The sequence below is a fragment of the Excalfactoria chinensis genome, chromosome 7, assembly GCF_039878825.1.
Source record: "Excalfactoria chinensis isolate bCotChi1 chromosome 7, bCotChi1.hap2, whole genome shotgun sequence".
NCBI lineage: Eukaryota > Metazoa > Chordata > Aves > Galliformes > Phasianidae > Excalfactoria > Excalfactoria chinensis.
Window position 1 is genome coordinate 17,104,617 of NC_092831.1, and position 17,961 is coordinate 17,122,577.

At 35.4% G+C, this 17,961-nt stretch overlaps 1 protein-coding gene across 1 annotated transcript in view; it reads right to left on the bottom strand.

The window, feature by feature from the left end:
- LRP2 (LDL receptor related protein 2) overlaps nt 1-17,961 on the bottom strand; it is a 105,905-nt gene that overhangs the window by 51,241 nt on the left and 36,703 nt on the right. The window contains exons 13-31 of the mRNA XM_072341035.1: nt 16,854-17,077; nt 15,865-16,071; nt 14,106-14,308; nt 13,336-13,476; nt 13,013-13,216; nt 11,961-12,153; nt 11,394-11,519; nt 11,029-11,159; nt 10,237-10,374; nt 9,051-9,332; nt 7,814-8,053; nt 7,029-7,148; nt 6,544-6,660; nt 5,516-5,893; nt 4,390-4,638; nt 3,273-3,484; nt 2,632-2,816; nt 1,497-1,725; nt 271-448 (exon numbers count right to left, since the gene is read on the bottom strand). Of these exons, the coding sequence (XP_072197136.1) occupies nt 271-448; nt 1,497-1,725; nt 2,632-2,816; nt 3,273-3,484; nt 4,390-4,638; nt 5,516-5,893; nt 6,544-6,660; nt 7,029-7,148; nt 7,814-8,053; nt 9,051-9,332; nt 10,237-10,374; nt 11,029-11,159; nt 11,394-11,519; nt 11,961-12,153; nt 13,013-13,216; nt 13,336-13,476; nt 14,106-14,308; nt 15,865-16,071; nt 16,854-17,077 (3,757 nt within the window). The remainder of the gene's footprint in view (nt 1-270; nt 449-1,496; nt 1,726-2,631; nt 2,817-3,272; nt 3,485-4,389; nt 4,639-5,515; nt 5,894-6,543; nt 6,661-7,028; nt 7,149-7,813; nt 8,054-9,050; nt 9,333-10,236; nt 10,375-11,028; nt 11,160-11,393; nt 11,520-11,960; nt 12,154-13,012; nt 13,217-13,335; nt 13,477-14,105; nt 14,309-15,864; nt 16,072-16,853; nt 17,078-17,961) is intronic.

Genomic DNA, 17,961 nt, shown 5'->3' on the forward strand with positions numbered 1-17,961 from the left:
CTTCAAAATAAAGAGCAGAATGGCTGCACATGCTACTTTCCTATTATTCTTTTTCGCTGTTCATTATGCTTACATGCTCCCTAGGTCACTCCCCTAAGCACTGGACTATTCAGCAGGTTGGAAAGGCTGAAATGATCTTCAGTTTTAAATCAATGGCATAAATTATTTTCTTGTTTTAACCCAGACTATTTGTTGACATGACTGATTACAGAATGCCTGACATTACTTTGTGACATACTTTCGTAATCAACGTTGTTTTGCTGAACTTACCATAAGGTTGCTTTACAGGATGAACTGCCACAAGCCCCAGAGGCTGGTGAATGTTATAAATCATAACTGTTTGGTTTCCTCCATGCCATTTATTGGCCCTAATTACTCGGTTAGTATACCGGTCACTCCAGTAGACAAAATCTTCAAAGATAGTTAGAGCATGAGGATGTTGCAAAACCTGTGAGGCAAGAATGTTTATGACTTTAGTTGTGGATAGTAAAGCTTGCCCTGTAATAACAGAGCTAAGAAAAATTAAAAAACCAAACAAACAAAAACAACAAGCAGCTGTGTCTCAAAAGCTATTTTTACCAAAAGAGTATGAAAATATCATCTACTACCTGAAAACAAGGCACCACTTATGAGAAAACCTTTTTGTTTTTTTTCCCCAATATGGACAGCATGAGGAATTAACGAAGCAGCCTAACTGCAAGGTAGAACACAAGCAAATGAAAAATAAAGGCCCAACTGCAGATTTTCATGGGCAGAAAATACAAGAGTTATAGATCTGTAAGGACTGCAGTCCCAATAAGGTTCCCTATAATTTATCACACTGCCAAAGAAGATGGCACAATGAAATTTCTGAAGATTGAGGCAAGAAAGATCGCACCTGTTTCTAATGCACAAGAACTGCCAGCCTAGCCAAGGATAAATTGGTCCCAAGTTTCAACTCTTAAAAATATACATTATTATTTATACCATCTTATGAGAATAAGTAAACTGTGGTGCTGGTACACAGTCCTGTCAACTGAAAGCAGCACTTTGCTTTAAGATATCCTCTCAGATGTATCATCTTCACGATACTCCCAGCACATGGCAAATCCTGGCAGCAGATCATCCTCTGTTGCTATTAATAAGCTACAATTATCACCGAGAGGAGCTGGCAAGGGGAAGTCCTCCAGAGTTTTTTGATTGTATTGCAGATACAGCAGTTAGTAACAGCAGTGTCAGATGCCACTTTTTGACTTCACCTATGTAGACATATCAAATGAGAATGATCTATAGCATTAAGTCTACAGTTCGCTCTAGGCTCCACTGAAGATCTGAAAGACTGAATAGTTTATGTAATTCATTTTCCAGCTGTAACAAGCAGCTAGAATACTTCATTACTTACTTCACCAGAACATTTTGAACAAAAATTCACACCCAAGGCTATGATAGTGCAAATACACTGTGAAGTAGTATCTGAAAGGAGATGGAAAAGCACTGTTTATTAATTAAATTCTTACCAGATCACTTGCAACCACCTGTCGCCTATTATTCCCATTGTAATCACAGAAGTCAATATAATCAAGATAAGCATCAGCAAAGTAAAGAAGTTTATTTGGGTAATCAATGGAGAGTCCATTGGGCCAGTAGATTTTACTGTTAATAATCACTGTTCGCAATTTGCCATCCATGCTGGCTTTTTCAATTCGGGGGTTTTGGCCCCAGTCAGTCCAGAACATCACGTGAGCACTGAAAGAAAAATAACTATGAGTTACCAATCTAGGGAAAAAGAAAAAAAAAAAAAAAGCCTATAAAGCTTAATTAGCCAAAAAATAAGAGCAATGCTTTTAAGAAATGTCCTAACCAATGATACTGAAATCACTCAGATCAGCAATACGTCCATTCAAGACATTACCATCATTTCTGTTATAAAAAACTTTTGAATGCTTCTAAGCTATTTTCTTATGTAAATAAGAACAGTAAAAACAAGCTCCTCTGTCATCATTACTGCTTACTGTAATGTGACTGTTTCCTAAATACTAACTTGATGTGTGCTTTTGCTTTCACACGCATGCATTGATAGTGCTAACACTGCTGTAACTGAAGAGTTCCGTGTGGCTGGCAGTAAGCAAAGTTCAAGGCATTGGAGAGCTCAGAAAACAGAATAATGGACATGAACAGTTCAAATCAGAAAATTTCATTTCACTTTGTTGCTGCTCAAAGCAGGAAGGTATTTTTGTGATGACAGTAACATATGATGGCAATTATTTTTCATCTGTGGCTACAAAGGAACCTGTCCTTTGTCAGGAAGGAGAACAGGAAAGCATGCCATGTTATGCTGAACATACATTTGTGGCACGCTGCTGACTAATAATGATATAACAAAACTTAAAGTTTGTACCTACAAAGAAAATACAGGAAGGTCTGTTTCTGAGGAAGACAATGTCTTTGTTAGAGCAAACCAGATTAACATGTTACAAATAATGATCATTTGAATCTAAATATTAAATGAACACTCTAAATAAGTCATTTTAAAACTATATTTTCAGTTTTCTATACCACTTGTCACTTACAAAACCGTTTGAGCATTATCACAGGTTTGAAAATTGTTATCATAAAATGTGCATCTTTTCAAAACAAAACAAAAAATCTTACTCAGTTCTGGGATCTAACACTAGTCCCCTGGGGTTTGTTACATTTTCACTAATCAGCACAGTCCTGTGGCTCCCATCCATTTTAGAGACTTCAATTGTTTCCAGAACAAAGTCTGTCCAGTAGAGATTGCGTCCTACCCAATCTACAGCTATACTCTCAGTCACTGTGACACCACTGTCAAACACCTGTTTAACAAAAAAAAAAAAAAAAAAAGAGAGAACATACTATCAGCTTTCACACATTATTTCTCTATAAACACAGAAAACAGGTAACCAAATCTCAACTATTTTCTAGGCCTTTTATACAGAACAAGTCTCAGAGTGCTTGTGCTAGGCATATACCCACTCTTACTAACTTCAGCTGGTCTACTGAAGAAGTATGCACCTACTATGGGAAAAATCAGTTTATAGTCTAGCATTATAAAGCTTCCCAGAAGCATTCAGGTTCATTTTTTAAAAGATGTAGGAAACAATAGCTTAGCATGTACCAAGTTGTTTCACTTAGTCTACATCCCTTCTTACTACATGGGGATTTGCCCCTTCCTTTAAGTGGGAGATACAGTATCTTCTTTTTTTTTTTTTTTTTTTTTTTTTTTTTTTCATTCAACAGTGAAAAGATGAGTGAAACTCAGTGAAACTTACTATTTTTCGGTCAGTCCCATTTTGGTAAGCACTCCAAATTTTATCCTGTGTCGTATCAGACCAAAAGATACGATCTGTGATTGAATCAAAATCAATAGCCACAATATTCCTCCCATCCCTAATGAGAGAATAGATACTATGTGACTGAGAGGTGATGTTGTCCACAACAATTTGGTTACGACTTGCTACTAGCAAAAGAAGATTCCCGGACTCTGTTAAAGAAAAAGAAATTTAAATAAACCACTAAGCTATCCAACAGTAATTCTGTTAGACAAGTAACACTGAGTAACTGAGTAATTTGACATGGTTTTCTAGTATCACAGTAATTATATCTAGATGCATGGGTTGAAATGGCAAATTCAAAATCAATTCTCAGGCAAATATATTTTATTGTATCTATTCTGTCCATCCCAACCACCTTGGGATCTACTCTGGCTTTTCTTTTTGTATTCTTCCTCAATCATTTATTCCAACAGACTCTCCTTCCTGTCTCGTATCTCGACCCTGGGTTATCAGTTTGCAGCTGACATCCAGAACTTACTTCCCTCTGAGTCACTTTCAACTCCCAATCCTGATTCAAACTGCAAAGGTCTCTGTCCCACAAGTTACCCTCCTCAGACTGCAGAACCTGAGGATATCCCTAAACCAGGAGCCCCATGTTAACAATGGGTTTACAGTTCCTCTAATACAACTAGCACACTATGTAAGAGACATAGAACAAAAGAGAACTAGGCCGGGCCAGTATTTCTTGCACTACAGAATTAAGAACATGACATAGGCATTAAACCACATGAAAAGAATGGAATTTAAACACTCTCTATGCAATGAACTCCATAAAAGAGCAGATTTTAACTTATGATTTAGAGGTGTGTAGCACTGCTTTTCTCCAGAATATTACTTTTTTATCACTGTGGAGTGATATGTTAAATTAAATAATGTATTTCACCAAAATAATAGTTTCGAATTAACCCCTTGAGTGTTTGTTTTAATACTCAGGGTGATCACCTATGAATGACTGTCAGTAGCTGTTGCATCTCCTTTTTCAAAAGGTAACAGTATGAAAATGACATTTTCTAGTATTATTGTCATTTTTAAAGTTGACACCAGTGTTCCTCACCTGCCACCTTACAAGTCCTCCCATTGGTTTCCAGAATGTATCCTTCATCACAATAACACCTGAAAGATCCTCTCTCATTGTAACAGTGCTGACTACAAAAGCCTGGAGGGTCACATTCGTTAATATCTTCACAGGTCTTGGAATCATTTGTGAGCTGGTATCCAACAGGACAAGTACACTGAGCTCCAAAGGGTCCTTGAATACATTCATGAGTGCAGCCTGCATTATTATCAGAGCAGCTCTCCTGATCTGAAATGGGGTTGGGAAAGTAAATAAGCATGTAGTTCACAAAAGCTCCCGATGCTAAATTTAATACTTTGCTGTTGCATTACCAGCCTGAAATTGCTGTTAAAACATGCTGCACAATCATCAGTTTTGCATGTGAGAACAGACTGAGGCTCTTAGGCAAAATATAACATACACAATGCATATAAAGACAGATAATACAGCATTTAACAGAGTCTCAGAATTTGCTTGTAACAATGTTTTCAAAAATACCTAGATTAGACAAAATATTTGCTGTACAATTCCAGTACTAAAATCTTGTTAAATCACAATAACTTAAAATCACTTATAATCATACCTGGCTGGGGTTCATCTGAGAATGTGCATTGATTAAAGAAAGAAAGGAAAGAAGGAAGGGAAGAAAGAAAAAAGTTATGATTAAATCAAACAGTAATCAACACAAATACAAATGCTAGCTACACAAAAGCTTTTAGATTTTTTTCATGATTTTTGAAATTAGAAATTTAAAAGAAAATATTATAGACTGAATCACAGTTAATCTGAACTTAGAGTGCACCTTTCATTAGAGAATCTATTTGAGAAAACAAAACTGATTCCAACATAGTTACATAAAAGCCTACACCTCAGTCAGTGAAAATCAGGACATAATTCAGAACATATGACTGGATATAGTTAATGCATTCACCTTAGTCTCCTTTCACTGCAAGTTTCACTTCACAATTAGTGCTTTAATTACAGTAAGCTTACAATTTCTGCTAGCAATGTTGCTACAAAAACAATACGTGCTGAGTATAACATAGCTGTTGTTTGGATACTCTGTGTTTCTGTCTGTAGGCACAACACACTGTAGGATATTGTAGATGTATGAATAGTAACTTACTGCACAGCGGGGACTCATCTGCTCCATTAGGGCAATCAGCAGAATTATCACAAACTTTGCTCAGATTCACACAGATACTGTGGCCTGGACATTGCCACTGCCAGCTGGGACACCGGAAGGGTTGCGTGGGACAATCTCTCTCATCGCTCATATCCCTGCAGTCATTATCACCATCACAGATCCATGCTCGGTAGATACAGTTGCCATTGTCACATCGGAAAAGGGATGGAGGACAGGTCCTGGCAGGACATCTATGATGTTCATCTGAGCCATCTGCACAGTCAAGATGGCCATCACATTCCCAGTTAGCAGGAATACAATTGCCATCTGATTGGCACTGGAATTCATTCTGGTGGCACATTCCTGGTGGTCTTGTAGCTAAAACGGTGACATTCAACATTTCAGAAACAAGAACTACTGTTTTTAGTTCTTGTCTTCCTTAAGTAGTTACAACACTATAACAAGCTCTGTTGCTTTCAAATCAGGCCATAGAATCACAATCATTCAATCTATATGACGTTCCTACTTTATAATACAGTGAACAAAGCAACCTACGGTTATGATTTCAGCAAGCACACATTGCTATATACATATATTGATAACTATGTACATATCCAACACAAGATGAAATTACTCTCTGAAGTTTTCACCATCCTGTGTTGAAAAATACTAACTTAAGTGTAAATAATGTCTCAAGTGAAAAAAAAACAAAAAAAAATTAACAACTCACAGAGTGAAAATTTTCAGCTTCCTAGCTCAATAGACTTTTAAGCCTTACAACTGAAATGCCAAGTAAAACAAAACTTTAGATACAAAAGGAATGCAGGCTCTGCTCTTTGCCAGAAAACTACACGAGCTACACACTGTGTTTGAAATTTCAGCTCAGAAGAACTAATTACAGGCAAGTTTATCTAAAAATAATTCTGAAGTTTGAATGACAGTATTTCAAATTATCTGACACAGCAAATAAACAAAATTTTGAGCAGCATCACTTAATAAATGAAGTTTTTCAGCATCCCTGTACTTACGGCAATTGGTTTCATCTGAGTGATCATTACAGTCAAAAACACCATCACACTGGTAGTAAGAACTGATACACTGGTCTCCACTTACACATTTAAACTCTGTGTCACTGCAATTGTATACTAAAAAAAGAAAAAAAAAAGTTAGTTACTTTATTTTCAGAGCTAGACTGAACCATTTTTTTTCTACAGGTGCACAAGGCAGCTATGGCATCAGAAGTCCACATTCCACTGAAGATTATGATTTCTATGTGATGCAGAAAATGCAATGACTGAAATCTACAGAGAACCTTGATTTCAGCCCTCAGAAGCCACCCAAAAGATCAAAGGGCTTACTATAGATGCTAGAACAAGCACCATTAACAGCTAATTTATGGATAGGTTTGTTATTCCTATCTACTATCCTAGAGCTTGTAATATGAGGTCACCAAATACTCTTCAGAGCACAACAGTAAGAAACAATAAAGAGACGGAACAAAGGTTGCACTTACTGCAGCCACGCTCATCAGCACCATCTACACAGTCTTTGTCCCCATCACAGACATAGTATGGGTCAATACAGCGATGGTCTGGACACTGAAACTGCCTGGGTTCACAAGTATCCGTGAAAGCTGTTAAGAATGACAGTAAACACACCCGTGTTTATTTTCTCTCATCTGAAACCAGCATAATACAGAGACAACATACAGATAATATCACTAAAATTGCAGTTTGCAATAAAGCAACTACCAATCATACAACTGACAAGCACTGGTACATTAAAATCAATTAATTATTTATTCACATGCAGACTGTGTCTCATGCAAAAGAAACGACCTGTTTCAATTAGGGAGAAATAATGCAAATTAAAGTATGTGGAAAAAAACATCTTACTTCACTGCAAAATATTTACAGATATTTCTGGATAATAACATCAACGTTAAATTAGTTGACCACACTGTTATTCATTATTGAAATTGCTCATTAAGTATGTATTTAGAATGTGTGAGATGTAGTCGCTTTTTGCTGTAAGTTGTAGTGGATCACATTATGCAGCATTATGATTACAACTATCACAGGTGCAATTTCTTACTGCTTTTTAATAATTTTTCTGCATTCTACATGTCTCTGGTAGCTCAAAGTAGGTGAGTTTTCAATCACCTTATTCCCCTTAGATACTAGATCTTCCTAATTTCATTTCTCATTTTTACACTAACAGACATGTGCATACAGACATACACGGGTGTTTGTTGTTAGTTTGTTTTGTTTGTTTTAAAAAGACAGTTCAGATACTCACTGCAATTCTTTTCATCTGACCCATCACCACAGTCATTATCGGTATCACATAACCAGATTCTAGGAATACATCTATTATTGTCACACGTGAACAGGGTTTCAGGGCATGATGTGGGTCCTTGTGTGGGACAATGCAATTCATCACTGCCATCAAAACAGTCATTATGTTTATCACAACGCCAGCGACTTGGAATACACTGTCCACTGGCACAAGTGAAAGCTGATGAGGAACATGTATTGTCTAAACAAAAAAATAAAACAAGAGAACAATTTTATAATGACCTCCAAAATTTACCTTTCCTACCAGCATATTAAATACATTTAAATATTTACTATGCTTACAGAATATCTAAATTATGCATCAAATACTAAAATGCACATTTGCTTAAAATCAAAATGTCAGTCATGCTGCAAAACTGGTTTTATACCTTACTCATACTTCCTGCTTCTGTGCACTAAGGGACACAGTTTATTATTATGTCCTGTTCTCTTTGTGATTTAAAAGAATTAACTCTGAAGGAGCACCAAACATGTCACAAGAGCCAAGAACTCTTTGGTACTTTAAGAAATACAGATATTCATTTGTCCTCTCCATTTCACTTGATCAACAAAATAAAATATTTTGTGCGAGTCATTTTACAGTGAAACCAGGAAATGAACTCCTTTAACTTTCAACTCATTTCACTGTGAAAATGAAGATCTAAGAAATAGTACAGAAGTGCCCAAACATAATGAAAACCTGAAAAAAAATCTGTTTAATTCAGTTGTTATATGAAATAAAGGTGCTGCTTTAATCTCAGAAGTAGGCTAGGCAATGCTCATGGTTTTTTTTATTTTTCTTATGGTGCTCTTTTTAAATGTCTTCATCTTTATTAAGACCATTTATCCTTCTCCACGTACTAAAATAAAACAAAAAAGTGATATTTCAATGTCTCCCAGATTTACAGAAGATTAAGAATAAAAGTAGACCTTTTCTTTAGAAGAGATGTCTTTGTTAGTCTTCAAATGAATGTTGAGTCCAGTTAGACAGAAATATTTGTTTGCATTCTTCAAGTGTCCAGTGTTGAGTCCCCTGAGTTATCCTGTAACTGTCTAAGTAACTTACACTCCAAGTAGGTCTCAGGATTTGATACAATCTTTAAAAAATGAGGTTTTATTCCAAGGAAATCAATCTGACACATCAAACTTTCAGAAATAAGCTCACCAAATAATAACTGTAAATTACAGGGAGCACTTACTTAAAGAACCGCAGTTCTGTTCATCACTGTTGTCATGGCAATCATCAATGCCATCACATTGATAGTATCGAGGCACACATCTTCCATTGTTGCAGGAAAATGAGTATGAGCCACACTGCAAAGTTGGTGGCTCATTAGATGGATCTTCAACACACGTCAGTTGATTTGAAGCTAGTTTCATGCCATATGGACAACCACAAACTCTCTGAAAATTTGGTACTGGGAAGCAGAAATGACTGCAATCTCCATTGGGATTTGTTCCTCTGTTACAGTAGTTAGAGCCTTAAAGAGCAATAGAGAAGATGCACGTATACACTATCAATAACAGCTTGGAATCTATTAAAAGTGTAGAGTAATTCCAAAAGAATTTTAAAAAATTCTAAAAATGCCTTATTCTGCTTACAGTGCAAAATAGGGTGAAGTTCACTGGCAGCAGCATTAGTAAACCAAAAACAAGCCCCTGATTCCATACAATCTTCAATGGCACAAATGTTTAAGAAAACCAAAAACACCTTATACAATTTTGTCAAAAATTTCTGCTAATTTTTGGCAAATATCTGCAAATAAATACTCTACAGTAAATCAGAACTTTTGTCTAAGGAGGACTAGCATACCTGATCCAAGGTCTGGACACCAAATACGTAGTGAACCTTAGCATAAGCTTTGATAAGTGCACTGGGTGTTTTACTAAGATAACTACAATATCAAATCCTTTTTTTAAATCATATAACTGCATACAATTGATGAGAAAAAGAAGAAGTTAGAGATTTATGCACAGTGATTACTTTAAGAATACCAGTTTAATTAATACAATATAACTTAGTTTAATTGATTCATCCAGTCCTTCAAAATTGGTAGTTCTGTTTAACTAAAACTTCTACCAGGTAATGATAAATACTAGGTTGTAATTGGTGAAAAAGTAACAGAAGATACAATGGAATCAAAATTCCATTTGTCAAGATTATTAAATAAAGAAACAGATATGGTGGAAAAAAATCATACACAGTCACAAGACACTCAAATGTAGAACATGAGACTGTATGTGTCTGTGCTGTGTCTCTCACTCATCCCAGCTGTGACTGTGTAAAGCCACTTTAAAATTGAGAAGAAAATGTTTTGAATGAATGTCCCAAAATATTGTCTCTTTTTCTGTATTTTCTTTCACCTGTACAACAAACACGCTCACCTATTTGGGAATGTGCATCGTATGCTTTAACATGCATAATGTTACTAATGCCCCTCCTAATAATAGTCATTTCTCCTCCATCAGACTTTCTCACTCGAACTATTCCACCAAGTCTCCAGTCGGTGAAATAGGCATAACCTGTTTTGAAAGACATTTAACAAACAACAGTTACAGTGCAAAATGACATTAAATGTCAAGTACTGTGAGACAGAACTGCAAGGCATTTAATGTATATGCAATTATTTCCTGAAAAAAACTGATGGACTTCCATCATTACTGCAGCAAAGGTGAACAGATAGGAAAAATAAAAATAGGAAAACCAGGAAAACTTTAGGAAAAAAAACCAAAACTCTTAGATTGTGCTTAAAGCAAGATATAACAGACTCTATTGATATTTCAAATTCTAAAATTTTAAAATAATTCACCAAGACCTCTTTTTTGAAGGGGTCAGAATATTCTGAAGAGGTTTTGGCACAATACCCAATGGGGTCGAATGCTGCTATTCTTCTTTGCACACACCATATATCCAATAATAAACTCTACATACAATTAATAAAATCCTGAAATTGCTTGTCATCTCTAGAGAAGCACCCCCAACTTGAAAGCTATAATTAGTACAGCATATCTGTCTTGCTGCACAAAAAGTTAGCTCATCTGAATAAAACGGGTTAGATATCATGTCAAAACACAATAGTGTAAAAAATATGTTGTTTTATCTCACATACCCACATATTACCATATGAACATCATTCTGTAATATTAACAGGTAGTATTTTTCAGTGCCAGACTTACCTCCAAAAATAGTAAGACCAAATGGGTGAGTCATCTGAGCAATCCGTTCAAGAGTTCGTCTGTCCAGTCCATCAAAGGTGCTATGCTCAATTTTATCAAAAAAGGCATCCACCCAATACAGTCTTAGAGAACTAGGAATAATGAAAATGTCTTTATCTCTCCAAATGACATGATATTTATTATGAAGAACTAACATTTAATAATAATCTTAACTTAGTCAAGACGATACCGATGGAAGAAAGGGGCAGGGGGCATTGTCTGAGAAAACCTTGCATTTTACAGGTTTTTATAAAGCTGGAAAAAAAAAATGCCTTCAGCAAGGAAGTGCCAGTGCACACAGTTTGACACAATTGTATTGTCCTTACCTCCAGTCAATGGCTAAGCCATTTGGCCAGCCTAGAGTTGTATTCACAATTGGTAAGCCATGTGATCCATCACTCCAGGCCCTCATAATTTTAGCAGGACGGAACCAATCTGTCCAGAATATATACCTGAAAGAACATACCAGAAGACACATAAGCTCACGTACTTAAGAACTTACTTACCCCATACTTAAGAAAACCAACATATTTTGCCTTGATCTCCCTCCCCTCCTCAGTCAGTACTGGTACTGACCATATCCTATGTACAATGATTCCCAAAATGATCTTAAGTTATTTGTCCCTCTCAACACGATTTAACCATACTCTGTTAGAATTGTTATTGATTTCATTTAACTAATTTACAAGGAGGAAGAATCAAGCAAAAATGCATTCTCCAGGTAGTACTTGCATATAAGTACATATACTACAAACAATCTTCTCTTGATTCTTTTAACTTACGCATACTATCAAAGAGTTAAGGCTAGCATTAAATAACTTTGAGATGCAGTGAACAAAAAAAAATTAGCTCCAAAAGTTAGTAATTTCAAGAAAGAATCAAAGACTATTTACCCGATGACAGGATGAACCACTATTGATCGAGGATTATTTAAATTCTGAACAATAGCTCTTCTAGATTTATCTGCCAGCCTCATAACACTTATGCTTCTGTATCGAGGGTCTGTCCAATACAGATTCTTGGAGATCCAGTCAAAGGCCAAGTCTTCAACACTTTCCACTCTATTAGCTGTCAGAATTTCTCTTCCTAGAATGTACAATACATACAAATCAGCATACATGTTCTGGATCAGAAGAAATAACCCAAAAGTCTTATTCTATTCACAAAGTTAATGGTTTTCTCTGGTAAAAATGCTGCTTCTGTGTGACTTAATATAAAGCCATTAGGTGTACCCTTTGTTCCAGGTGAAGGAAGCATATGCTTCAAGAGTACAAATCCAGAAGAGGAGAAGTAATGATAATCCAAGCCAGGAGAAAAATCTGTCACCAAACTTCCATGGGAAGGAGTTTAAAGAATGGAGGAAAATAAAGATGTGGCTTTGTTCAGCCTCCAAATTACATCTTAGTCAACAACCAGACTGTGAGCTGCAGTCTACCATTACTCTGATCCAAGGCACTATACAAGTTCAGGAGGCTATGCGCTGACTTAATATACATTTGGTCATTATTACAACTTAGATAGGAATGTTCCTCACAGTATCAAAAACAGGATTCCCAAAATCTCATAACAGTAAAGATCCTTTTCTCCACTGCAGTTTTATGACAAACATCCTGATCTTCAGATAGAAAAATAAAGAAGAGAAACTCAGTCTTATACTATCAAAAGAGGTAACAGTCTGAGGATGACAAACACAAGTTATGACAAGTGCTAAAAATTGATCATTCCTAAACACACTCATCAAATTTGTCAAATAACTGAAGGCAATTTTTGACTACTTTTATCAGTTTTATATGAGTTGAACCAATATTTGACAAACATTTTTCAGATTGAGACAATGCAGATTTTTCCTTATATGCCACAAAAGAATTTTTTTGTGTGGCTTTTTAGGGATATACATAGTACCCCTCTTTATCACAACTACACTATGTTTAAGAATGATTCTCACCTGAACCATCAGTTTTCTGTTTATAGATCATGTCTCTACTTGTGTCTGAAAAAAAAATGGTGTCTTCTTGAGCCCAGAAGTCAATTCCAACAAAATATGAAGGGCTTCCTGTTACAGGTATGATCACATCTTCTTGGGTAGAAAGATTGAACGGGATTCCCCGCACTGCTAGCTGGGATGAAAATAGCAGAAACTGCTGCACAGCTGCAAAAGAAAAGAAAAGACAGAGTCTTTAATTATTTACAGCGAAAGAAAATAGAGCATTAATTAACTAAAGCTTTATTTTCCTTTCACAAGGAAAATTTCACATGGCCCCTTCTTACCAACACAATGCCGTCCATCTATGTGTAGATCAAAGCCCAGTATACATCTACAGCGATAACCTAATCCATCATTATCTGTTTTGTGACTGAGAACACAGATCTGTTCACATCCTCCATTGTTATTCCCACAAGGATTTCTCACTGGAAAATAACACAGAAAGGATTTAAGTTCATCTGGCACATACCGTGATTAGTTCTTAAAAATTGTTATTTTGATTTTTCAGCACTTCTTCATTATCCAAAATAAAACATATGAGCTTTATAGAAATTACAATACATGGAAACCATACAACACCAGCTTCATCCTGGAGCACACTGAATTCCCATTACAGCTAACCATCACTCAAGGTACTCAGTTCTGTACAGAGATGCTCAGTGCACAGCATAGAGGCATCATCAGGGTGATAATTTTCCACATAGATCTACTTCATAGTAATAGCTCACAAAATTAATTCATATTGGTAGCCTTTTCCAACTGCATTCTCACTGCACTGTTTAGGAAGAAAGTCCCAAATGCCAAAACTGTTCAAGTATATGTTTGACTCCTCAGAATACCAACGTGTTTTGTAAACCTCACTTATAATGTTGCATTTGAGTCATCATTAGCATGAGGAGATGGATAAATGTCTGTATTGAAGAGTCTGGTTCTAAATATGTATGTACTACAATCATTAGTTCTTCATCTCAAAATGGAAGTCTTCCATTATTTTTTAGTAACTTCTCATAAGACAATTCTTAAATCTCCATTAACAATCTTGTCAGCATCTTACCATATGGCTGTCTGGCAGCATGATAAACTGTCACTCCATACGGTCTCAGTGAAGACTGGTAGATCACTTGGGGGTTTGATTCTGAAAACTTATTAGCTTTCACCACTGCCATTTTTGTCCAATCAGTGAAATAAACATTGTGTTCAAATAAAGTAATTCCATATGGATGAGGAATCAGCGAGCCTCCATGAGCTATAGTTCTCCTGTTATAAAGATTTTCTTTAATTAATTACAATATACTATATGGAAAATATTCTTTATTAAGAGACTATAAGGCACAGGATTATTCATTTATACACTAGCTTTTACTTCTGTAGACATAAAGCAGCCAAAGTACAAACAAAAAAGACAAAATGAACTGAAGTGATTAAGTTAAATATACAGGGCATGTAAGCATCAAACACATAAAAAATGTTAATGATTTCTAAGAAAACACAGTAAGTAAAAAAAAGTAATCAAAATTACTGAGACAAATTTATAGAAAGAGAACAAATAAAGGAAATCAAAGATCTTTGTAAAACATTAAAATATTCAAAAAGCCTTGAATGTAAAAAAAATTATGGTTCCTGCAGCCACTGGCCAAAAGTAAAATCCAATGGCCACAGTAAAAATAAATAAATAAATAATAAAAGAAAAAGAAAGACATATATGGGAAAGAGGCCTGAACTACTTACCTATGCATAACCACAGAAAACCAAATGCTAATAAGTTATATATATTATACGCAAGACATTCTAACAATATTTTTCTGGATAAATACTGGGAGATAAGAAAATCCTCAAATAACGCCTAATGATAACACTGATATAATTTTCATGTAGTCCTGTAGGAATGTCTACAAGGCAGATGAATTCTACAGTTCTGTTCTAATTGCCTCTTGCCTGCTTACACAACATCTAGTAAATTTCTGGTGTTGATGTTAGCAGCAAGTTTTTCTCTGCAGAAAAAGAGATTTTACTAAGCAACTTCTTGCCTTACAAAACCATAAAAATAACGTTGCAAAATACAGATTAAGGAGAAGATCAAAGATAACAACATTATTTTTACAGTTTTTCAAGTAAAAGAATAAATTGAGCAATAAACTTGCCAATTGAGTAGAGGACTGTTTTTCAAGTCACAGTGTAAGAGGTATGCTGAAAGTAAACAAGTTTTTCTTGTGATCGAGTAACAGAGACCAATCACAAACGCAGAGATAAGCAACCATCTAAACACTACACTTACAGCCCCATAAAAACTGAAAGGCTCCTTTCTTCCATGCCGTGATCCTGTTCCCCCAGCATCACAGTATGGTGAGTGACGAATTTTAATTTCTGACAGCAAAAATTGATCAAGTGAAAAAATATCAAAACTCAAAGGACTTAATATCCATTACACAAAGTTGTGCTTTATAGATTAATAGTTTAAATAAATTCATTTGTGAAAAAGATGCAAAGGATGATGATGTAAGACAATGTACAGTATTTAAAAATAATAAAAAGCAGACACTATAAAAATGCTTACTAGTAGTGACAGGCTATAAAAGGGTACATTGCAAAAAAGAAGAGTAACAGGCATTCAGTGTAGAAACAGTATAAAGAATTACAGAGTAATTAAGGATTTTCTGCAAGTAGTACGACACCAGAGGTATCAAGGAATGTCACATTCATTATGCTGTAATTTACACTGTTTGTTAATCACTTTGTTAGACACCAGAACACTCAGAACTAGATAGAAAATAATCCATGTATCTGTAACCTCCAAGGACTAATATTTCTCTTACCTTTGAAGCCCATCATAAGTTACAGTCTCAATGTAATCAAATCGGCTGTCAACCCAGTATAGCCTTTTTGATACAATATCCAGAGTTATTCCAGCAGGCCAGCCTAATTTTGTTTTTATCAAATCCTGACGGTTTGTGCCATCCATGAAGGCTCTTTCCACTTTAGGATCACCAGACAGACTATCCCAGTCAGAGAAAAACAAATAACTACAAAGAAAAAAAAAAAAAAAAGTCCCATGTTTCCTTTAGATTTATTAAAGAAACAAACAAACAAAACAAACAAACAACAACAACAAAAAACTAAAATAAATAGAATTTATAAACTATGACATCATTTAAATCTAGCATTCTTTCAGGTTAGCTTAACTCACACTTGGCATATAGTAAAAACACACTTCATAATTTCTGCCCAAGAACTGACGTATTTTCTTTCATACAATGAATCCAGAAAAAAATACACTTTCACCCAAAAGACCATCGAACCACTGAGTGTTCTTTGTAAAACACAGAGTTAGGTGTGCTGTCAGAAATGGATCACTGACATATTCAAGCACTATGATAGCAGTGTCCATCACTGTAAACTCCTCTTGCAAGTCTCTGAGGATCCAAATTTCCAAACACTACTGAAGCACATTGGTCTGTGAGGCAGTAGCTTCTCCAGCTTTATCCCACTTTATTTCAGATAGTATGAGCTCTATGGATGTTGTCAAGTATTTACAGATAACTTCCAGTCTTGAAAGTAGCTCCACAGTCTGCCTGTTTTCGTGGTTGCAATAAAACAGATTCCATACACTGGGAACAAAAGCAGTGTACAGCTCTCCCATAATAATGTAACACGTACAATAGTTGAAGATAGAATATGAGTGTATAAACCATTTTAGACATGATTCTAAAATATCTAGTCTAGGCTGTTTGTCGGTTCTCCACCTTTTCATGTGAACAGAGGAATTTCTGTTACCTTTTACCTTTAATTGACATTTATCACTTACCCAACTGTTGGATCGAGTGCTATTCCTCTAGGATTTCCCAGATTTTCGGCAATAAGAGTGACACGGTTTGTTCCATCCAAGTTAACCATATCTATTCTGTTCACACTGGTCTCAACCACATACAGTTTATTGTTAACCCAATCCACTGCTAGATTTTCAGGAGTGTCAACTGAAACATTTAAAACTTCTTGGAAATCAGAGCCATCGATATTAATAGAAAAAACCTGAAAACAATACAAATATTATCAATACTAACATTATGTTTTGCTGATTGTGAGTCACATGGCACCGATCATCACACTAAGCACAGACAGGCCACTAGATATTAATCAATTCACATAGTAAGCTATGTCCAGCTTTGGAACTATTTGTTTGTTGTTTGTTGTTGTTGTTGTGTGTGTGTGTGTGTGTGTGTGTGTGTGTGTGTGTGTGTGTGTTGTTATTGTTGCCTATTTGTTTCTTCACTCCCAAAAAAGAAAAAAAAAAAATAAAAATCAAGGGAAATTTCTCTATCCTGATGAGAAGGAGAAGATGCAATTAGGCTTTTATTTTTCTATATAAGCCTAATTGTAACAGCATCATGCTGAAGAAATATCATCATCTTACACACAAGCTCATAGCCACATGAAGTTGACAGTATAAATTCAATAATTTTTATTATACATCAATCATGTGATTCTAACACAGGGTAATATGTAAAGCCAGGAATCACTGTCTCCTTTTTTTGGAACAACACCATGAAGGCTGAAATGTATCTATATGTAAACACAGATTACCACAAGTAAGTGGTATATATAATACGCAAGAAGAACAGCAGATGAAATGATTGTATCATTTAAAGTATTCTTCAGGTCCATGTAATACTAACAGAGCAAACCAATAACAGCCTATAGCATTCTTTGGAAATCTAGTATATGGAAGAACATAGGGCACTATGCTAGCAAGCAATATACTAAATGAGATAAAGGTGGCACTGAAAACAACTCATAATTTCCTGTTTTAGTTAATTTTATGTTAATCTATGGAAAGAAAAAAAAAAAAGAAAGAAAAAAGAAAAAAAGACAATGCCCTAATAATGCTTACCATATGAGCCATCAAGGTGGAAATA